The sequence below is a fragment of the Ichthyophthirius multifiliis genome (genome assembly GCF_000220395.1).
Source record: "Ichthyophthirius multifiliis unplaced genomic scaffold scaff_1120509251039, whole genome shotgun sequence".
NCBI classification, from domain to species: Eukaryota; Ciliophora; class Oligohymenophorea; order Hymenostomatida; genus Ichthyophthirius; species Ichthyophthirius multifiliis.
In genome coordinates, this window is record NW_004086259.1 from 1 (window position 1) to 24,193 (window position 24,193).

The following is a 24,193-nucleotide window of genomic DNA, read 5'->3' on the forward strand; positions in this document are numbered from 1 at the left end:
TATATAAAATAAAATAAATTAATTTAAATAAAAAAAATTATTGTAATAATTTTAAAAATATATAATCATATTTAGAATGATATAATCATAAATTTATATAAATTTCGGCTATATATATTTTTAAAATTTATGTTATATATTAAATAAAAAACAAAAAATTTAAATTTAAATTTTCTTTTTTTATATATTTTTAATTTTTATTATTTTATATTTAAAATTATAATAAACAAATTGGAGTTAACCTTTTTACTAAAATATCAAAATTATAATTGTGTTTTTTTTTTTTTATATTTATATAATAAAAGAAATAAATACATACATTTTTTTAAAAAAAAAATTAAAAATGATTAATAATATTATTGAGAAATAAGTGTTATCATCTAATACTAATTATGATAAAACACAGTAAAAATTAAAATAATAATATGAAAAGACTACTTTATATCTTGAATATCACTGCTTAAAATATGCTAATGGACTAAATGTAATAATATTTATATGTATATATATATTTAAAATATATTTATATAAAATTATATATCTTTTTGACTTTATAATTATTAAATTAAAAATAAGGATTAATTAATCTAGAGAAGACTAAAATGCTATGAGAACCAGAATAAATATCAATAATGTTTAGATTCATTAGAATAAAAATATAAAAAATATAATTTCAATAAAGTAATAAAAATATAATTGAGTTTTATATTATTAATAAAACTATAAATTGATAAATATATATTTATTTTATTTTTATGTATTATTAAAATATTAGGTTTCATAATGTTAAAAACTATGTTATAATAATGATAACGTTTCTTAATGTATTAAAAAATGTTAAGATTCAAATAAAACAAAAAACTTTACTTCTTTAGGAAGCTCCTCCTTTTAAAAATTTCGATGAAAAAACTAGCTAATCTTTAATTATTTAGGAAATAAAATATACACTATCATTATATATATATTTGTTAAAAAAAAAAAATTAATTATAATTAATTTATACTTTTTATTTTTTTAAATTAATATGTATTAATTATTTTTAATTTTTAAAATATATTATATAATTACCCTCTTTTTAAATAAAAAAATATTTTTTTTATATAAAAATATCTATTATTAAACTTTTTAATCTAATTAAATAAAAATGATAAAATTATATTAAAATATATATATATAGTAAAAATTTATTACCAACTTAAAAAATAAAAATATAGAAAAAAAACAATAAAAAAAAAATAATAATAATATAATAATGAGCAATTCTTCACAAAATATATAAATAGGTTTAGAAACACAAGACAATACTCCAAAAAGTCCATAGAAAAGAACTCTAAGGGATCGAATAAAATTAAAAAAAGAAAATGGTTTAAACAATTTATATTAATAAGAAAAATAAATTAGTATAAAATCACACAATAGAAAAAAATCTTAAAATTATAAGCAAAAAGTATAGCCTCAATATACAAACCCAGATACATATGTAAAAAAAAAGAGAATATATATAAATTACAAAAATATAAATATTTAAGCATAGTAAAACTCCAGATTTACTAATTTAATTTGTAGACGAAATTATAAAAGCGGATAAAATAGAAGTTTTGCGCGTATAATATTAAAATTTAAATTTAGAGGAATTCTAAAATTTTTCAAAATTTACTATTGAAAAAAAAATAAGGAAGAAATAAATACTTAATTATAAAAAGAAGATAAAGAATAAATAATATCTTTTTAAATAATGGATTGCATAATTTAATAGGATTAATATCCTATTACAATTTCAGAAAAAACATTAAAAATTATTTAAAAAACGTAATTAAAAAATATCGAATAAATTAGAGAAAGAGCAATAAATAATATTTATTTTTAATTTGATTAATTAGAAAAAGATTTTCATAAATTATTTTTACATACAATATTAAATAGATGTAGAACAATTTAATCAATTAATTATATGCTTTCTTTAATTAACGATTTTTATATTTTAGTATAAAGAAAATAAATAAAAACAAAATTAACTTTAGTAAAAAATTAAGATTTAGAAAGGCTATTCAAAACTGAATTAGATAAAAAATATTAAGTTTAAAGCTGGCCTTTTATTCCTTAATTTCATAGAAAATATTAAGGAATATATAATTATTTTCCTGAACCAGAGAAAGACAATGAATAAATATAAAATATTCTACTATCAGAAAAAAAAAATACAATTTGCTCTGATAATTGTGCTTGTATGAGTTTAGAAACTTTAGGCGATTTTTCTTTAGAAAATGCGACATGGAATTCTGAGTATTATATATATATACTTAATTATTTATATATTTTTGTAAAAAAAAATTAAAGATGTCCAAATAGAAAAGAAAGAATGGAATGTCTACATCATGAATGTAAAAATGCCTAAGGAAGGCTAAAACTTTAAAAAATTATAGATTAAGATGTCCAAGAAACCTTATGTTGGGGAATTGATTTATACACAAAAAAGAATCTGCATTATATTTTACATGAAAATGAATGTGATATAAAAAAACATAATTTTATCCAGAGGTCTCTTTTAAAAGCTGCAAATTTATGTGGGAATAATGGATGGGATATGTAGAAAGTTTGCGAATTTATTATATAGAATAGTAAGAAAAAAGATGAGGAAAATAACAAGGATTATATTTTTAATAATTAAGATAGAAAATTTTCCAAAGTAATTCTTAAAACTCTCAAAATAAATGTTGACCCAGAAGCTTTTAGAATTCATTCTAAAGGAATGGGAGTTATTTGTTTGAAGTAATATTTTTTTATTTTTTTTATTATTTTTTTATCAAAATATTTAATAGCCGTTAAGGAATAGAAAAAAATGATCTCATTATATAATATTTTGGAGAAATTTATAGACCTTATAGATGGTTTGAAAGATAAGATTTCGTTAAAAAATTTATGAAAGAAAATAATTAAAAAGATGTATTACCTGATTTTTATAATATAATGTTAGAAATACATAAAAATGATCCTAAAGGATATGATATTTTAGTAAAAAAATAAAAAAAATAATAAAATAATATAAAAAAGTATGTAGATCCTATGTAAAAAGGAAATTATTCAAGTAGATTAAGTCATTCATGTGATCCTAATTGTGGTACAGTAGCCACAATTAGTGATGGAAAATATAATATATCGATGTATGCAATGAAATCAATAGAATATGGCGAGGAACTAGCTTTTGACTATTCAGCAGTAACAGAAAGTAAATAAGAACATATGTAGGCGACTTGCTTGTGTGGAACATATAAATGTAGAGGGAAATATATAGAATTTAGTAATAATAATTTAAAAGAATATAATTTTATATTGGAAAAAATGCATTGTTTTTTAAAAAGAAATTCAGATTTATTAAGATGTTCAAATGAAATTTTAAATTCGGAAGATTTGAAACTTCTTGAAAAACATAATATGAGAAAAAATATAACAGAAAATTGCCCTTCTTGGCTTATGAAGTGGATTTCGATAATTTTGAAGACTATAGATGAAGAAAAAAGTCTATTTTTGGAACATTAAATGAATACGAATATTTTTTTATTGCATTCTTAAAAGGAGTTGAGGGATTTAGAAGAAAAAAATGAAGAAGAAGATTAGAGTTTATAAATAAAAAAAGAAGAAAAAATAAAAGAAATTTAAAAGCATGTTTAGTTTATTAATTATTTGGCGAATTCTAAAGTGGAAAATAGAATTTAGAATTTGGTTATTTCAATTGATAAAGTTAAGTATTTTCTTAAAAAAGTAAATGATTTTTAAGCCCCTTTAGATTATCTTAATTTTGATTAGATTTTTGAGAATCTATGCGGAAAAAATAAAGAGTCTATACTTGATGAAATATATGATTTAATTACTTCTTATAAAAATTAATGTGGATAAATATTAGTTTATTTTAATATTTTTAGAAAATCTTTTTTGCCTAAATATGCATCTATTTCTAAAAAATAAGGGCTTTTGGCTTTTAGGTTGTTCTGCTTGAATATAAGTGAGTTTTTTAAAAAAATACAAAGCAATTTTCATTCTAGTGCAACTTTTATTACTTTGTATTTTTATTCGTTTACTCATACTTATTTCACTCCGCATGAATATGCGAGTGTTTGTAGCGAAAAAATGAAAATTTCAGAAACTGAAATGTAAAATTTGCATCTTTTGGATACTGAAAAGAAAAAAAAGAAACATTATGAAGAATAGAGAATTTATTCACCTTAATTTATTTGGGGATAACTTACTGTTTGGTTTAAATAAACTATCGCATCACCATAGGCTACTCTTTCTCAAGATAGGAGAGGTACTCTTTCTTTTCCTTCAATTAATTAGAGCTTTAAAACAGATTGTTTTAATTTTCCTTTTTAAGAAAAAAATGATGTATGACAATTTTTTATTTCCTATATATTTTTTTTATTATATTTTTTAGAAATAACCTTTAGTTTCATTTTTAAATCATTTAAAGTCTAAACCTAAAGATATGTGGCCTCCTGAATAAGCTAAGTGGAGCTATAAAAATAATTTAAAGTTTATTATTTAAGAATAAAAAAATTAATATATTAATTATTAAAAAATTTAAAAAAAAGAAATTACGGAACTATACTATTTGAAGGTATACACAGCCAAAATATATTTCCAAATCTAATAAACAAGGTAATAGAATAAGCTTTAAATAGTTTTGAAGAAAAATTTAAACTTTTTGTTGAAGTTGAAAAAGCTTTTTATCCTGAATTTAGTGAAGAGCTAATAATAAATATATAGAAAGAATGTTTTGAATAAATAAATGAAAGAATAATAAATGATAAAAATTAGTATTATAATAAAAATGATGATGAAATTCTAATAAATAATAATAATATTAATAACAATTAATAATATTAATAATAATAATAATAATAATAATAATAATAATGTTAATAGTTACAATTTCAATAATAATTTTAATAATAATATTCAAAAATTAAGAAGAAAATAAAAAAATATTAATTATAATTTAGAAATTGATGAATTATTAGAATATAAATTTGAACCAAAAATAAAAAAAAAACTAAATACAGCGAATTTATACTAAATGATATTAAAGATGATATAAATATGCTTTATAATTAAGAAAATGATGAAAATAATTTAAAACTTCTTGTTATAAATATTAGTAAAAAACTTTTTGAATAAATATAGGTTAATAATAATTGAAACACATATAATAAATTTAAATTTTATATAGATCATCTCATTTTTTATTTTTTTACTTTTATTATAATAATTTTTTTTAATTTCTAAATTTGAATTGTGTTATATTCATGTTTAATTAAATCTTATTAAAATTTAATTTTTTATGTTTGAATAGATTTTTATAATTTATAGTTAAAATTATATTTTATATTTTTTGAAATTCAATCTTTATATTAAAAAATAAAACTTTAACAAAAATCATATAAATTTTATTAAATTCCTTCATAAATATTAAAATATTTATTTATATTGTATAAATTTAATAAAGTATATTTAAATTAATTAAAAACTTTAAACATTAATATCCAAAATAATAATTATTAATTTAAATTATGTTTATTTTAAATAATCTAAATATTATATTTTATTTTATATAAAATAAATATTTATTTTTATTTTAGTATATAATTGATATATAAAAATGATAAAATATATTTAAATATAAATATAAAAATTATTACAATAATTTTTTATATATTAATACATTTTTTTATAATTTATCTGTTAATAATTTATTTAAAAATTAATAAATTGACACAAAAATACAATAAAAATAATTTATATATTATTATAAAAATAAAATTAAATAATGATATTTATTCATAATAAATTAATTTATATTATTTAAAAATATATAAAAAAATTAAAAAATAATGAAAATTAATTAATTTAAATATTAAGGAATAAATAAATAATTAAATTATATATTTTATATATTAGAGTATTATAAAATTGATTCTTTTAAAGTTTATTTATTAATATTTATATATAAAAATAATATATACTAAATAAAAATAAACATTAAATAAAAATATATAATAGTACTATTATAATTATAATATTTATTAATAAAAAATAAAAAATTAGACAAATTAAATAAAATATTAAAAAACTAAAAAAAATATTAAAATACATAATTTATATTAGAAAAAAAATATATATTAATATTTTCAAAATATAAATAAAAATTAAATAATTATAAAATTATAATAAAGAAAATAAAACTTATATAAAATTATATTAACAAAAAGATGATAATAAATAATAAAAGTAAAAATAAAGTATAAAATTAAAAAAGATTAAATTATGTTATATAAATAATAGATATAAAAATTATTTAAAAATTAGTATTTATATTTATATTTATATTTATATTTATATTTATATTTATATTTATATTTATATTTATATTTACATAATTATTTTTCTTTCTTTTTTCTTTTTTGACATACATTGTTATTTTTTTTAATCTTTATATTTTAATTATGTTCATTTACTAGATTTTAGATATTTTATAATATTGTTAAATTTTACCAAACAAACGATATCTATCTTTATATTTTTTTAATAGTTGAAAAAATAAATTTTTATTATATTTTTTGTTGTATAATATTTTTTAAACTTAAAACATAATTTTTTCTAAAATGGAAGTTTTTTTTTGAATTATAAAAATTTTAATTTGAAATTTTTTTAATTTTTTTTTACATCTTAATCTATAATTTTTTTTTTTTTTTTTTCTTAAGAATTTTTTATCTTTTTTATTTATTTATAATTGAATATATATATTCCTTATTCATAATTTTAATTAAAATTTATAATGAATAGAGAGAGTTTTTTTAAATAGCTAAATTTGTGAATTTTTATTTAAAATTTATTAATCGATTACAAACATATATTTATATTAATTTTTAAAACAGATATGTAAAATATATTAAATGTAGTGGTCTTTTAAACATATTAAATAATTTTTATTTTTTAAAATTTTACATTTTACATTTTAAAAGGAATAATAAATAAGAATGTCTAAAATTTTTATTTTTTAAAAAAATATGCGAAATTATAAAAATCTGGATTAATTAGATTTACTTACTTTTTCTCTTTCTTAATTATAAAAATAGTAAATTTTTTTTTTTTATTTAGTTTTTTTTATTTATTTAATATTTTTTTTTTATAATAAAATCAATTTTATAAACATTATTTTATATATAAGAATTTGAAAAAAAATATCAATATATTTTCTTTATTGTTATTTTTTTGGAAACTTTTATATTTTTGATTTTAAATTCTTTCTAAAATATATTTTAAACATAAATTTTTTCATCTTAAAAGTGACTATATTCTTCACTTAGTTATTTATGCTCCACAGTTAAATTATTATTTTCACAAAGTATAGCTGTTCTAAGTAAACTTTAATCTTTTTTAAAAATAGGGACTTCGAATTAAGTAGTTTCAATATTTTCAAGTGTGTCTTGATAAAAAAGCGAACTATCAAGGAATTTTTTTTCCGAATGTATTTTTTTCTACTTTTTTTTCTTTTTACAATTGTCCGTACACCAATCCAAGCATGATTCAGTTATAAAATTAACATTTTGAAAATCCAATTCTGCCAAAAAAGCTTTATAAATCAAATTATAATTAGGCTTCTCATCAAATTTAAGGCTAAAAATGTGCTAAAAGAATATTTTTAAGCCTTCTTCTTCAATTTCTTTTAGAATATTTTAACAAAACCGAATCTTCATTTCTTTTATTAATTCAAATTTTAATTCTTTTTCTTCGCAATTTATATTTTACCAAGGCAATTCGCCTTTCAAAAAATATACTAAAACATATCCTAAAGACTCCAAATCGTCCCTTCTAGACTATTCTAGACCTCTATGGCTATTTATAGATGTATATCTAGCAGTACCAACTAGTCCTCGATTATTTATTAATTATATATGATTGCTGTTGTATATATATTATTTCGATAATCCGAAATCTATTATATGGATTTTATGTTAATTACCTTCTGTCCCAATCACAAAATTCTCAGGTTTTATATCTCGATGAATGTATTATTTATTGTGCATATGTTCTATTGCTTAAAGCATTTATATACCACATATAAATACTGTTTTGGATGAAAAGTTAACCACTTTTTTCTTTAATTACTCGAGATTTTAGCCCAAATAGGACATTATTAATATTTGGTGGGTTTCTGTTATTATTTAATCTATTAACCTCGGAAAATGAATACTGTCTTACATTTCATGTAAAATATGGAATTCCTTTTATATTAAGGTTCGAATATTTGTTTCTTTTTTGTAGTCCTTTTTTTCAACTTTTATTGCTCGTAATTTCTTGTCGTAATTATCAAATACTTTATGTATTTCACCGAATGAACCGGCACCTATTTTTTCTAATTACGTGTATCGCTCGTTTACAGTTATTTCTTATATTATTTTTTTAGGAATATATTCACTTAGTGCATATTTCATTATTAAAAATTTATATTATATATAAATTTTTTGTTATTTTTTTTTATAATGTTAATTTTTTAATGTAATTTAAATAAGCATTTTTAAATTTATTATTTGTATGTTATTTAATATATTATTATAAATATTAATCATTTAATTTATTATATTAATAATTCATATTTAACTTTAATTTTATGTATATTATACTTATTATCTAACATATCGAATAATTTTAAAATTGTAAATATTTTTAGTTGTTTTTAGATATATTTCAATTTATAAAATTTATTAAATGTCTTTTTGAATGAATAATTAAATATTTTGAACAAGAGTTTATTTTTTTTTAAAAAAAAATATAATATTATTGTTAAATGTTTTGTAAATTATATAATATAATTTAAATAATAATATTAGTATTAAAATTAATTTAGGTATATAAAAAACTAAATAATATAAAATTATTAATTAAAAATAAAAATAAATTATTAAATAAATAATAAAATTAAATAATTTACTTCAAAAAACAATTTATTATTTTTTATAAATAATATATCAATTTACAAAAAATATTTCAATATTTATAAAAATAATATAAAAAAAATGCAAGAATTAAAAATAAATAAAATTTCATATACATCAAAAACAAATGGCGAGCACAAATATGGGTTGGGAAAGCATTTTTTAAAGAAAAAAAATATATATTTAGAAGATAAAAAAGCAGAAATATATACTCCAACATAATTAATGCAAGAGTACCTAAAAAAAGCAAAGATGAAGGTTTAATATTAAATAAATTAACATTAGGAACATTCAAAGCTCTAAACGGTTATAAATATTAAGGTTTTATGGCCACGGAAGACATTAAGCCAAACGATATTTTAGTGAGAGTCCCAAAAAACTTAATATTAAATACTAAGAAGTGTTTTTTTAGTGACATATAGGTTGTAATTAAAGATAATTTGGACTTTTTTACTAGTAAGAGAGGAACAGGAGGATTAATAGAAGATCATATAATGCTAATATATATATTAAGATAATATTAACTTGGAAAAGAATCGGAATGGTATTATTTAATAAATAATCTACCTAAATGCATTAATTTAGTCGATTTTTGGGAAGAATAAGAATTGGAGTTGCTAGAGGATAAAGTTTTTTAAGATCGAGTTAGGAAATAGAAATTGTATTTTGATTATTTATATAAAAAAATAGTTAATATTTTGGAAAAATATCCGGAGTTATTTTCTGCAGAAACTTATTCTTATGAAAATGTTAAATGGATTTATATACATTTGTGGTCTAGATGCTTTGGGGGATCGCTTGATTATGTGAGTTTTGTTCCTATAGTAGAAATGATGAATCATGAAAATACTAATTTATTCTTTAGAGTACATAAAAAAGAAGATATTATTGAAGTTCAAGAACTAAATTAAAAAGAAAAGGAAAATTATACTTCTTCAGATAATGAATCTTATATGAGTGATGATAATATGTTATTAAGTGAAGGAGAAATAGAAGAAGATAATAAATAATAATAATAAGATGAATAAAAAAATTATAATATATAATAATAATTACCAAAAAATTTAAAAAAAATTGTTTAAGATATTGAATAAATGCTTTTGAATGAGTTTGATTTAGGGGATGATTGCTCTATTTTTTTCGTAGGTAAAATTCTTTAAAAACTAGAGATTTTACAAATGAAAAAAAATCCGGTTTAAGAATTAAATAGTTTGAAGGAATTAAGTTAGTTTTATAAAGAAAATCTTAAATATTATAGCAAAATCTATATTAAAGATAATTAAGTATATAATACTTAATAAAAGTAAGTTTTCTAAAATGAAATTGATGAAAATTCTAAAGTATATAAAATAGATTATTCTCTAGTTTTGAATTTTACTGAAGAAGAATAAAAGTGGAAAAATAGTGATTTTGATGAATTTATATTAATGTGTGATAATTCGGATTCTTTTTAAAAAGGTGCTTAAGTTTATTTTTGCTATAATAGATTGTCTAATAGAAGTATGCTAAGTAAATATGGAATGGCCTTATAATATAATAAATATGAATTTGTTTATTTTAGATATAATTATATTAATGATATTTTTAAATATGCCCCTAAGTCTTTCCCTTATATTAAATATTTTGAATTAAATAAATATAAGAGGTTCAAAATTCAACATACGAAACTTAATATGAAAATTATTACTTTCGCTAAGGCTATGTTCTGGGATTTAACTTATTAATCTATAGAAAGTGTTTTCAATCCTTCAATTAATTTGAGTTTGGAATTAAAAGGTCTTAATAAAGTTAAAGAAATGTATGAGGAATATATATAAAATGCAAAATTTAGTATTGAGGAAAACGAGAGTATGCTTCAAAGTTAAGATTTGAATGGGAACTAATATTTTGCTATTATTTATAGGTTAGAAAGATAAAGAATTATTAAAAATTAACAAAATTTAATTAATATTATTATTCATATAATTTAATAAATGCTTGAAAAATAAGAAAAAGGTCGCGATTTTTTCAATGAAAAAACTTTTTTTGAAAATAATTAAGAAGAAATGCATAGAAACAGATATATAATAAGAAAATACGTATAATATTTTCCTGAAAAAAATATATAATTTTGATTAAACATAAAAATATATTAATTTATAATAATATATTATATATAGAGATATAAAGTATCATAAATCAACAACTTATTTATGTTCTTCCTCTTCCCCATCTTCTATATTTCTAGCAGAATGTATTAGAGCATTAACCTCATGATTGTTATTTAAATTAATGTTTTCATTATTATTATTAATCTCATTATTATAATTAAAATTTAAGATATTATTTTTATTATTATTAATTGTTTAAACTTTATCATAATATTCATACTATTTTTCAATACCATCTTCTTCAATATTTTATTTTTCTTCTTCCTAATTATCTTCATTACTTTAATTAAGATTAGATATTGTATTTTTAATATGACTATCTTCAAATTATTTATATTAAACAAATGCTGCTTTAATCTTAACATCAATAGATTTACATAATACCTCTTTTTCATCAAAAAACTCGAAAATTCCAGATTAATCAAGTAACTTTCTTGTTACGTCAGAAACTAGAATTCTTCCCTATTCTCCATTACTCTCAAGTTTATTTGCAATAACAACATCTCTTCCATAAATATCATATCTTACAATATCTGTTCCTATTACACCACCGATAATTTTACCTGTATGAATACCTATTCTCATATCTAAAGCATCGAACTTTATTTAGGCACGCGTTTCTTTTATCTTCTCAATCATACTAAACCCCATATTTGCCACATTTCGTGCTTCTATTACTGGATTACGTTTCCTACTGTCTGTGAATCCTATAACTACATAGCAATCTCCGATAGTATAAAGTTTAAATACTTCATTATCTAAACAAGATTTATCAAATTCAGTAAAAAGTTTTTTTAACATATTTACTACTTACTCAGGTTCAACAGAAGATGAATATTTTGTAAAACCAGCAATATCGGCAAATAAAATAGTCACATCTTCGAAATTATCAACTAATTCTAGCTTTGTTGAATCAGGGTTATTAAGAAATTTCTCTAAAACATGTTTAGGTAGGAGGTTGCTTAGTATTTTATTTTATTCATTTGTTTTCTTTGTTAGACTTTTGAGATTGTTAAAAGACTTTATATTTAATTAGAAAAGTAAATACTAATAAACTAAATGGGCTAATCCACTTACGATATTAAAATAACTAAGATTTGCTTATTAATTTTTTATTACAGTCATGATCATTTAATTAATAAAAACGAAGAAAAAGCAAATTAAACAAATTTTAAATCTAATAAAATTAAAAGAACCTAAAATAGCAAAAATAAAATATACCTCAATAGTTTAAATTCCGTACATAGATTTAATTAAATCATCAGTTAGCTAAGAAGTATCGATTGTATATGTTTCTAAAGTCACAATAGCAATTGAAACTATCATTATTATTATTATATAGGATTAATATCGGGTATAAGTATTAAGATATTTTGTTATGAAGCAATTTATTATTATTATTAATGCATAAACTAAGCTTCTGTTTATTACGTTTACTACAAACATAGTATTGAAATAATCTTTTGCTAAGAAAATTAGTATTGTTTTTAACATAAAGGCGTTAGCGAAAATTAACATTTTTATTTTTATTTATTTCTTTGATTGGGAAAATATCTATTCATAAAATTATTAAGTTTCTTATTACTCGAAATCTAGTTCTAAATAAAATGATTTCTTTGTCAGTGCTAATAAATTCCTTATATCATTATGATTCTTTTATATGAATAAAAAAATAATTAATATTATGTATATATGTGGTTTTGTAATTAAAATTAAATTACACGTTCTTCTTCTTTGCTTTCAAAAAGTTCGTTTATAATTTCCACATCAACATCTTATCCTTCGAAAGCATTTAATTATTCTAAATTAAGTTCTTCTTTTAGTGCGTTTTCAATTCTGCAAATAGTATTTAATTAAGAATCCCTTCTATAATCACCCGCTTAGAAAGTGTCTTTTGACCCAGTATGCATTATAGCTCCTGAAGCTTATTAAATAGCATTCTTGCTGTTAATTTTTTACTTGTTAATAATAGGAGCAGGCAATTAATTAGTAGATTTTTCAGAACTAATTTTATTAAGGAGATTATCAGTTTAACCATTTTCCTTTTTTTCCATTAAATTATTTGACATAGCATTTAATTTAACAGTGGACTTTTTTGTTACTTTTCTTGGATAATTAACATTTTTAATACCAGTAATTGCCAACTTTAATTATTGAGGAGGTTAAACAATTTAAACAGGAGACTTTTATTGAATTTAACTTTTTATATTATTTGAATTTTAGTAATTATTTTATGTAATAATTTCTTTATTTTTATCAATATAAGATTTTTTTATAGGTTTTTAGTTTTTATTATAAATTCCACTTTTTGAATTTATTTTACTTCCTGGTCTAATAACTTCTGTGATTTTTTAAGTTCCTTTCCCCATCCCTTTTGTATTAGATTTGAAAATTTAATAAGTAATCATTACGCCTTTTCCCTTAGCTTCCACTTCTCGAAGGATAACTCTATAGTTTTATTAATTTTGAGATTATATTTTATTATGTGCAGCTTCTGAAATTGTCATTTTATTATCTTCTCCAGTAGACATTACTCTTGATGTGGTATTTATAGTATCTCCAATAAGAGAAAATTGGGGTTTATGGTAACCAAGTACACCTGCTATAACTCTTCCGTAGTGAATTCCTATTTTGACCTTCATTTTTTCACCAGTGGAACCCCAAGAAATATTTTTTACGTAATTCATCATATCGAATCCTAAATTAATTAACCTTTCGACAGCGTTTAATTAGTTATGTGTTTTTTTTGCTGTTGCTTCTACACTCAAACCGGATGATGCGACGTAAGATTTTCCGACGGTTTCAATTTTCGTACATTCGTTTTGGGAACATAAAACATCAAAGTTTCTGAATAAATTGTCTAATAAAGCTATTATTTTTTCGTTTTCTGATTGCAGAATTTAGTCAAAGTCACATATATCACAGAATAAAACTCCTACTTCCCCTTAGTTTTCAGCTAGTTATACTTCTCCAGTATTTGATATGCGATCACGTACAAATTTTGGTAATAAAATACTTAGTATATTATTTATTTTAGCACTCTCTATTCTTAGTTTATTTTGGGAAAGATAATCATGTCTTTCTACTTTTTCGTACTTTTTATTAAAAAAATAATAATTAAATTATTATATATACTTTTGATTAATAATATATATATTTTTTTTACATTATATTTAACATAAATAAGTTGTATGGCAATAACTAAAGTATACAATATAATTGATAATGTAATATAAATTTATATATTTGTTTTATTATCGAGAGATTTAATAGCATATCTAATAAAAAAAATAAATGTCTATAAAAAATTGGCATAAAGAATAAAATCTGGCCTTCCTAATACTATAAAATTAAAGAAAAATCCATATAAAATAGTAAAAAGGGAATTATCTATATCTATATATAAATCTACTGCAATTTTGCAAAAAATTCTTATAAAAAAAAGGCAGAAATTTATTTTAAAAAACTGTTTTTCGCCTTTAGAAGAAAAAAGAAGAATTAGAAAAATACCCAAAAATATAACAGATACAGCGTAACCAATTATTATAACAAAATATTAGTTATCTATTTTATTAATTGTTACTTAAAGCATAATAAGACCTTCTAATAAAATTACACTAGCCAATTAACTCATACGGTTAAAATAAAACCAATTTTTAATAAGATTTTAACGAAATTAATTCTCAAGATCATTATTTTTAAATTGTAGAGAAAATTTATTCATTTCTGAATTTTGTTCATTACATTCAGTATTAGATATCACTATAATTAAAAAACATAAAATTAAAATAAATTTATAGCATTAAATATATTAAAATTTGTAAATAATTTTATATTTAATTTAATTTAATTTATTATATTATATTTAATTTATATTTATAATTAATTTATTTTATTTTTTCTAATTTTTTAATTTTTATATAATTTTATATTAAATTTAAATTATATTTTTTTTTATTTTTATTTTTTATATTTTAATATTTTTTTATTTTATTTTACTGTTTTTTAATATAATATCCATTTATTCTTAATCTTCTTATTTAAATATTTTCTCTATTAATCTACTTATTAAATTTTTGCTTTTTATATTTTTTTTTTATATCGAATTTTTTTCATTATCTTTTTAAATTTTTATTAATATATATTATATATACATAATTTACATTTTTAATATATTATTTCTTTTTTATATTTAATGAATTTTTATTCTTATCTTATAACATTTATTGGTAAAAAAGAAGGAATAATTGGGCAATACTCAAGAAATATATCAAATGAGAATATGAATACAAAAAGACTAAATATTAATATTATTACAGTTACAGAATCTATATATTCGCTTAACTCTTTAAAAGCAAAAGGATTATCTTTGTAAATATCTTCTAAAGGTAAATAAATAGCACAAGATACAATATAAAAAATAAAAGTTGCTATTGCTTCTTTATAATTTTATTTTGCAGTAATAAGAATTTTTATTGTGCATGTAAATCCTATTGCGAAAAAACTAAAAACTTACATTGTTCTTGTTGTGTATGTTTTACCATTTTGTTTAGAATAGAAATTTATAATCCAATAAAGAATCATGTAAATAACAATTGATTCAGAAAAACTATGGAATATGATTTTATAAAAGAAAATTATCATTTTTTATTTTTTGAAAGTTGTTATATTATTTTTATATTGGTTTACTAAAATATTTATATTGATTGAATATTTATGTAATTTAGTGTATTTTTTTATCAAATAACTAGTCAAACTAACAATATAAAATGAAGAATGATAAAAAAATAATTATAATCCATCTAAAATAGAACTACCAAAAGTGCAATCTTATATATTTAAAAGTAAAATAACATAACCAATAACAAAAGATCTATAAAAAGAATATAAAAGTAAATCTTCATATACTTCTGCCATAAACCTTGATTAAGAAAAAATTAAATTAAGTATACTATTATAATCATTAACAAAAATATCACCTAAATAATCCATATTATATTTTGTATTTCTCATTTATATAGAAACGTCAGCAACTTTAAACATCTAAAAAATTATAAAAAAAAATTATACAAAAATTATATATAAAAAAAAGTTATAAATAAAAAATTCCACATCTATATCATTATAAGAGTCTCCTATAGCAAGTGATTTCGGATTTTAAGGAAATTTTTATTAAACCATTCTAACAAACCATCCTTTTTAACTTGTAGTAAGTCCATATCCAATAACCGAGCAAGACAAAAAGCAAATAAAATAGAAATGATTTCTTAAATAATTATCTGAGAAAATTATCGATAAAGCCTCTGAAGAAACAACAATTGAGAAAAGATAAGGTTTAAATTATTATATTGCTTTTAAATCTATTCCTTCTTAATCTTAATTAAAATAATATTATAAATATTTATTATAAGCCTTTTAATTTTAGCATATAAGTTTTCCTAGTTTACTCTCATTTTATATTGCATTTAATTACTCTCTAATAAGAACTTTTATTGTCTCATAATTTTTACCTTCTAAATGCAAAATAGATGATTCTTAATCTAAAATTCTTGAACAATAACCTACTGTTAGTGCATTTAAGTACTCATCTCCAGTCAGCATCCATGTATAAAGTCCTGAAAGTCTCATCTATTTAATTGCAGTGTCTACGTTTTCCCTCATTTATTCTTATATGCCGAATACAGCTATTATTTGAACATCTCGTTCTATTTCTTCGTATAATTTTTGCAATTTTATATCATCTTGGACTAAGTTTTTTTTCAAATTTTCATATTGTCTTAAATAGTCGTCTGTTTATTCATCGTTGAGTTCTTTTTTGCAATATATAAGGGGTCTCATGCCTTAAAAAATCATACTTTAGATCTATTTTTCTAGTTTTACTCTCTGTTCTTTATCTTTGAATATAATTTATTCGGGGATTTCGGCATTATTAAGAAGTATTTTTGAATAAAGAATTGATCCGTTATTAGGATATAGGCTGTTGGGATCTCTAAATATTATAGAGTAAAAATTCCTGTTATCTGTTTGCTCATTTATGGCTAATATTTTATAAGAAACGTATTTATTTTATATTGAAATTATATAATTAGGTGAATAAGTTTAAGATTTATAAACCGAAGCACATTTTAGATCATATGTAAAAATAGAGGCAAATTATAAAGTATATTACTCAATACTGGAAGTATGAGAGTTTAAGATTTTGTCATTTTTTTAATCATATTAACTTGTAATTTAATTGCAAATAATGATAGCAAGAAGACATTCATGAAATGATTTATTATATTCATTAAAAAGTGTATTTATAAAATCTATTTCATTATTTTCTTCAATTTTAGACTAATGTCCGTTATTTTAAAAATGGCTATTATTATTATTTTTATTAGAATATTGAGTATGTTTCATTTCTGATAATCCTCGTGTTTATCTTGTTTTTTCTTCATTTTATTCGTTTGAAATTACAACTCCTCCTTATTATAAAATAATATTATTTGGTTAAAGATCATTATTATAATTATAAATATTATTATTATTGTTATTAACATTATAATTATTATTTATATTAGCTTATTATATATATCTGTTTTATTTTATATTTATTTAATGTTTTACTTCGTCTCTTTCTTCTTCTTCGTCGCATTATGATTCGTCTAATAATCTATGATTTAATACTTGTATACCTATTTAACTACTATTTCGCGTAAAATTAAATTATGCTTAAGGAATTTAATTTGTATTTTGTAAAGAATTTTCTTCAGCAACTATAACATCTTCGTTTTCAATTAGTTCTTTCACACTTTTATTAAAATTAAATACTGTAAAATTCTTATTTTTAACTATTTGTAAGGCTTAATTTGTATCAATAGAAAAGATTTTCCCATCTAAAATTATCATTTTAATATCCATATTTTATCCATCTGTAATAGTGCCTGTTTTGTCAAAAAATACATAATTGCTTAATGAAATATCACTTAAGGTCATAGAGCGTAGCATCTGATATCCATTAATATTACTTCTTTAATTATCTTATAATTATTCTTAGATATATTAAAATTATTTATTATGATAATAATCATTGATCATTAATAAAAGATCAATTACAACATAAAAAAATGAAGGTAGTAAATGTAAATATTCAATTATAAAAGATAAAAATAATGCAAGTGGATCTTAAACTATATTCATATATTAAGAACTAATAAAACAAGGTTATAAAAGGACAAAAAAACAAGAAATCTAAAAATAAAAAATATATTTTATAATTAATTATAATATTAAAAAAAATATAAAAACTTAAATATATAAAATATATATATTATCATATAATATAAATTAAATATAAATATATATTTATATATATATATATATATATAAATTTTTATATTTATTTATATATTTTTATATATATGAATATTCTTATTTATATTTTATATTTAATTTATTTTTTTTACAATGCAATTTATTAAAACATGAACATAAGCAACTAAATAAAATAGTTTTGCTTTTTTTCCAAAAAATGAATTTTTTTGTTTACTCTAGGAATAATTTCCATATTATTTATATATTTTGCAATCTCTTCCTGCATAAATTACTAGTCCATAAATCCAATCACTATAATAAAGTTTACTTCCTCTAAATATAATATTTTTAGAATCTAAATTTTCTCCTTTAGGATCTTTGCTCATTTTAATAAATCCTTCAAAACTTTTATTTTTAGATTATCGTGTATATTCGATTTTTCCTGATAAAATCTTTCTATATTCAAATTAATTCATTTTTAATTTTGAAGTAACAGCAACTAAATTAAAAAAATATAAAATAAATATTTAAATATACCTGAAGTTAATTCTGGAGGAACCTTTTTAATTTACCTAGTTGTTCCATCAATAATATCTTCATCTACATAGCAAAATTACTATCTAGCGTCTAGAATTAGTAAATCTGCAGGTGCTTTTTCACCATTTTTCAGCCAAACAATATCTCCAACTTCAAGTTATTCCCATCTAATTTGGTCACAAATCTTTATCATTTTTACTTTTTGTTATAGTTTATTTTATAAATTTAATACTGAACTATCTTTTGTTTGTTATTATTATGCTGAAGTTTATTGTTGTTTATTCAATAGAGAATTCTCTATTTTTAGCTGATTTTACTATTATTATTTTAATATATTACTGCCTATATTTTAGTTATTTACTTTTTTATCTTAAGAGTCTTTATAGTTTAACTAACATTTGAATTAAGATTATTGAATCTATATTTATCTAGGAGAAACATTTCCTTAGTTTTGACTTTAAACTACTATTTAGGGCTAATTTGAACCTAAATGCTAATTTTCATCTGCGTTTTCCTAGTTCTCTTAATCAACTGCAGATTAATAGTTGTTAAAATTCTTTACTTTTTTAAATTAGCTTAAAACAGTACAATATTGCTTATTTATTTAATTTTCCTTTTGAATGTTTTCTCTTTATAAATTTAATTCTCTAAAACAGAAAATTATAAATGATAACATTATTGGAGCAATATACAATAAAATTATATCTATTCTATATTATTTTAGAATAAATTGTATATATTTATTTATATGTGCTATTTTTATATAATTATTTATACGTATTATGTGAAAGGTATTCGCTCTCCCAACTTTTAAATACTTAGGCAAATATTATTGCTATTATAGAATTTATTAATATTAAATTCATTCCTAATCTATGTAAAAAATTTAAAAATATCCCTGGAAATAAACCTATTATCTATTATTTTTTAAAAAAATTAATAAATTAATATATAATTAAAAATATATTTATAATAGCAATATATTTTTATTTTTATTACCTCAAGTTCTGAAATACCTATTTTATTTGAAATACGATCTTCGTATGGTTTAAAACCACTTAATTATACTAAATTACCAAATTCTAATTCAATCTTTAAGGTTTATATAAATTTAAAAGGTTTAATCAATATTTTAAATATAAAAAAACATAATATGAATATTTTTGATTTATTTATTTTATTTTACTAATTTATCAAAAGTTTTTTGCTTTCTAATTTCAACATCCCCTACATCTTCGTCTCCAAAAAAAAGTTTTCTTTTTAAAAAGTCGAAAAACTGTATTACAATTTTTCTCATTTATTTATTAAATTAAAATTATTATGTTTAAATATAAATGTTAAACCAATAATATTTTTAAATATATATTTTTCAATTTTTTTCAATTGTTTATTTTAATCAATAAAGAGTGTTTAGTAATAATTTATTTAATAAAATAAATATTCTTTTATATTTTATTTTTAAAAATAATTAAATATATATATATACTATTTATAAATTTTAAAAGTTATAATAAAAAGAAATTTAATACATATATATTTAAATAAATAAATATTATGTTTATATAATTAAATAAAATATATTTATAATATATATAATTAATTTAATATAAAAAAATTAAATTTACTTTTGTTAATTTGATTTTTTAATTTCTATTTATTACTATATTTTAATAAAAAAATATTATTTTGTTTTTCTAAAAATATGGTTTTTACTTTTTTCAATATTTTTTTAAAAATATAATAATATTTTTGATTTTAATTAAAATTATATACATTAAATAATTTGATTTAATCAAATATATATGATATAATAAGATAAAAAAAATAACTGTATTTTATATATAATATAAATATATATTCTCAAAGTATTACAATTTTAGTATATAAATCAAAACAAAAATGAATATATATGATAAACAGCGACTTTATTAATCATAATTATCCAAAGAGTTTTAATAGTTTTTTTTAAAGAATCCTATTAATCAAAAAGATGTTTAATATGTTTTTGATATTCATGTAATATAATATATAAAAAAAATCAAAAAAAGCTAAATTAAAATGTTAAAAAAAATAAAAGACTAATTCACTTTTTGATAGAGATATATTAGAATAACTTTATGAGTAATTAATAGCAAGAAATTTACAAAATTAAGATTTTGAAATAACATTGGATAATTATTTATTGATATATATAGAAGCAGAACAAGTATTATAAGAAAAAATAAATAATTGTTAATAATAAGTTTAAGACTGTTAAATATAATACTAAAAAGCATAAACTTAGCTTCCTACAATAAGATAAAGCTAACAATATGAAAACGATAAATTACAAAAATTATAAATAATTGTCAAATAAGTACATTTATATTAACCAAATACAGTATTTGTGAAGATTAGTGTATAAAATTAAATAATGTAAACAGATTAAAGATTTGGATAAGACATAAAATTTGATAATGAATTTAATTTGTAAAAAATAAAATCCATAAATATATATATTTTAATCTTTTTTTTTATTCAAAGCCAAATTATTTCAGGATTTGAATATATTAATGTGGAAATAATTGATGCTAACTTATAAATTTTAGGTAGACTTTGTATTCCTATTTAAAATTTGTAAGATTAATATATACATGATGACTAATATGCAATAGATGGAGGAAATATTAGTCTATAAATGCAATGGATTTATAATTAAGTTTTTTTTTTTTATTTTTTTAAATAAATATTTTTTATTTTTTAGTTTTAATATTTAACTGATGTATTAAAAAAATGGAATGATTAAATCATTCAAATATAATAAGATGAATAAGATTATTAATAAGATTTGAATACTTTAAAATCAGCATTTCGTGAATAAGAATAGCAAGATATTAAATATAAAATTATTATAACTTTATTTTTTTTATTCCTTTTACTTGTAATACTTATTTAAATTTTCAGAGCTATATTTTTTGATGTAATAATTATTTATAATAAAATAAATATTATATATAATATATATATATATATATATATATATATATATATATATATATATATATATATTAATTATAATTATAATTTATAATCAAAGTGGATTATATGCCTTCTTGTTATTATATTTTATTAAAAATATAATTTTACTTATGATCGTGTTAGATTTATATTGTATTTGTTATTCATATCTATTATTTTAAGATGTTATATGGTTGTATATATTCAGCTCAGGATGGTGGAGTGTATATTCATCAAATTACAATAACCCTTTATATTTAGAATAAAATATTAGAAGATTTATTATTATTCTAAGTTATACTTTGTTTTTCTTAAAAGTAATATATAAGTATATTTATATTTTTATTTTGTTTTTATTAAAAAGCTATTAATTTAAGTCAAATTGTTTAAAATTAAAGTAAAATTATAAGAATAATAAACTGTTAAAAAATATGAAGAAAACGATTAAATACAAAGTATGTACAATTTTAATAGACTGTAAATTCTTTGATTTTTATAATAATAAGAAATTTTCTTTAAAATATTAAAAAAAGTTTAGTATATTTCTTTATATTATTAATATCTAATACTAAATATAAAATATATATTTATATTTGAATAAATTCTAAAAAATATCTTTATTTATATTATTTATCATTATTTTTAAATTAAAAAAAAAATAATAATTTATTTAATTTATAAAACTTAATTTCCAAACAATTTTTTATTTAAAAAAAAATAAATTTTACCTTATAAATAAAATAAAATATCTATTTTCAGAAATAAATAAAAATCATTTATTCCTATAAGAAAATGAATAAGTGTAATATTTGAAAGGATTTCTATCCCAAGTGTAATGTCTAGTAGGGAAGCTATTATTAAAATTTCTTTTTCTATATAAGGTATCTTTTAAATCAACAAATACATTATATGCTCCTCTATCAAAAATAGCACTTTTTTCAAAAGATTCATAATAATTAATTTCTAATTTTTAATATTCATTAATAGGAAGCATCCTAGAAAAATCTAAGGTTGCTTGTTTATTATATATAGAATAAATTTTTTAATACGAGGACAAAATATTTTATGATCAGGGTTTATTAATTCACCTAATGGTACTTACAATTGTTTATTTCTTTCAATTATCTTTAATTATCTTTTATATTCTTCAATAGAAACTATATTTGGGATAAATGTTTAGATTTAATTTTAATTTATATCAGCAAAAATATAAAAGCTATCTTTTTCAGGCTCAACTTTTGTATGTTATAAAATTTGACATTTCATTTAATATTCAAAATCATTATTTTTAAATATTTTTTCATGTTTTACTTTAAGTAATTCATTTATATCTTAAGAACGTATTTTTTGTTCAGATAGCTAATTTTCTAATCCTTACCTTTTTTCTTTTTGCATTTATTATTCTTCTTTGTTTAGTCTTTAAAGTATTACAGATGCTGGTAAAAATGAAGATGTCTAAAGTATTTATCTTTTACGCTTATTCTAATATGAAGTAAGATTTTCCCAAAATCCTTATGCAAATTTTATATCTGAATGAAATTTATTTTATTTAATTTCTTCTCCAATATTTTATGACTTTGTCATTTATTCTTTTTTTTCAATATTTTTTTTTTTTTTTTTTCAACTTCAAAAAAATATAAATAATATTTTTAATATTATAATGATTTATTAAAAAAAAAAAATATAATATAAATTATTTATTTTATTAAGTTTATAATAGAAAAAATAAGATATTATTTATAATTTTATTTAAATAAATTTCAAAATATTTATAAATATTTTACATAAAAAGTTTATTTATTTAGTTTTTTTGCTATTTTATTTTTTATTTTTTTATTTTTTTCAATTAAATTTTTATTAAATAATATAATCAGAGTTTTATTATTTAATTTTTCTATCTTCAGATAAAACTTTTTTTCTGTTAAAGCGATTTTATTATCTATATATTATACAGCTTTAAAGTGCCTCTTTTTTTAAAGAATTGCTTCTTACAATATACATATTAGGTTCATTTTAATTATCTTCATTTTATGAAATAGTATGTTTAAATTATTTATATTTTATTAGCCTCTTATATGAATTTTAAAGCATTTGTTATAAATACTTTTAATCCATATATCTTTTTTTGACGATTACATCTACATTTAAAAGTCCATTATACTTAGCATATTAGAAAAGATTTATTTTTTAATCAACTAAACTTACACTTTTTTTTTGTTATGA

The 24,193-nt window shown here is 18.4% G+C and overlaps 3 protein-coding genes across 3 annotated transcripts, besides 27 other annotated features; 2 read left to right on the forward strand and 1 right to left on the reverse strand. All coding sequences in view use genetic code 6, as the record gives it.

Annotated features, from left to right (window-relative positions):
• The first annotated feature begins 502 nt into the window (after window positions 1-502).
• Window positions 503-541: a microsatellite.
• Window positions 542-1,796: 1,255 nt separating this feature from the next.
• Window positions 1,797-4,386, forward strand: IMG5_133410 (SET domain protein; the record flags this gene model as incomplete). The annotated part of the gene is made up of 3 exons (XM_004031913.1): window positions 1,797-2,283; window positions 2,338-2,769; window positions 2,820-4,386. Coding segments are annotated over 3 exons (2,484 nt in total), but the record flags the coding sequence as incomplete, so codon positions are not given.
• Window positions 4,387-4,840: 454 nt separating this feature from the next.
• Window positions 4,841-4,912: a microsatellite.
• Window positions 4,913-5,567: 655 nt separating this feature from the next.
• Window positions 5,568-5,637: a microsatellite.
• Window positions 5,638-5,995: 358 nt separating this feature from the next.
• Window positions 5,996-6,050: a microsatellite.
• Window positions 6,051-6,085: 35 nt separating this feature from the next.
• Window positions 6,086-6,142: a microsatellite.
• Window positions 6,143-6,360: 218 nt separating this feature from the next.
• Window positions 6,361-6,426: a microsatellite.
• Window positions 6,427-7,132: 706 nt separating this feature from the next.
• Window positions 7,133-7,184: a microsatellite.
• Window positions 7,139-7,165: a microsatellite.
• Window positions 7,185-8,926: 1,742 nt separating the features above from the next.
• Window positions 8,927-8,979: a microsatellite.
• Window positions 8,941-8,981: a microsatellite.
• A 27-nt stretch (window positions 8,982-9,008) lies between these two features.
• Window positions 9,009-9,058: a microsatellite.
• A 1,998-nt stretch (window positions 9,059-11,056) lies between these two features.
• On the reverse strand, window positions 11,057-20,270 carry IMG5_133420 (hypothetical protein; the record flags this gene model as incomplete). The annotated part of the gene is made up of 9 exons (XM_004031914.1): window positions 11,057-12,765; window positions 12,864-14,225; window positions 14,276-14,902; window positions 15,140-15,397; window positions 15,439-18,373; window positions 18,589-18,935; window positions 18,974-19,157; window positions 19,973-20,065; window positions 20,160-20,270. 9 exons carry the CDS (start codon window positions 20,268-20,270, stop codon window positions 11,162-11,164), a joined length of 7,521 nt encoding a protein of 2,506 aa, XP_004031962.1. The 3' UTR covers window positions 11,057-11,161.
• Window positions 14,968-15,138: a microsatellite.
• Window positions 14,970-15,080: a microsatellite.
• Window positions 14,995-15,126: a microsatellite.
• Window positions 15,086-15,132: a microsatellite.
• Window positions 15,090-15,152: a microsatellite.
• Window positions 15,096-15,147: a microsatellite.
• Window positions 16,186-16,248: a microsatellite.
• Window positions 16,211-16,246: a microsatellite.
• Window positions 17,642-17,695: a microsatellite.
• Window positions 18,435-18,545: a microsatellite.
• Window positions 18,483-18,579: a microsatellite.
• Window positions 18,497-18,551: a microsatellite.
• Window positions 20,271-20,492: 222 nt separating the features above from the next.
• Window positions 20,493-20,561: a microsatellite.
• A 1,373-nt stretch (window positions 20,562-21,934) lies between these two features.
• Window positions 21,935-22,021: a microsatellite.
• Window positions 21,958-22,021: a microsatellite.
• An 858-nt stretch (window positions 22,022-22,879) lies between these two features.
• IMG5_133430 (hypothetical protein) lies at window positions 22,880-23,419 on the forward strand (the record flags this gene model as incomplete). Its single annotated transcript, XM_004031915.1, has 1 exon — window positions 22,880-23,419. The coding sequence occupies one exon, from the start codon at window positions 22,880-22,882 to the stop codon at window positions 23,417-23,419; it is 540 nt and encodes a 179-aa protein (XP_004031963.1).
• Window positions 23,420-23,762: 343 nt separating this feature from the next.
• Window positions 23,763-23,813: a microsatellite.
• The last annotated feature ends 380 nt before the right edge of the window (window positions 23,814-24,193 follow it).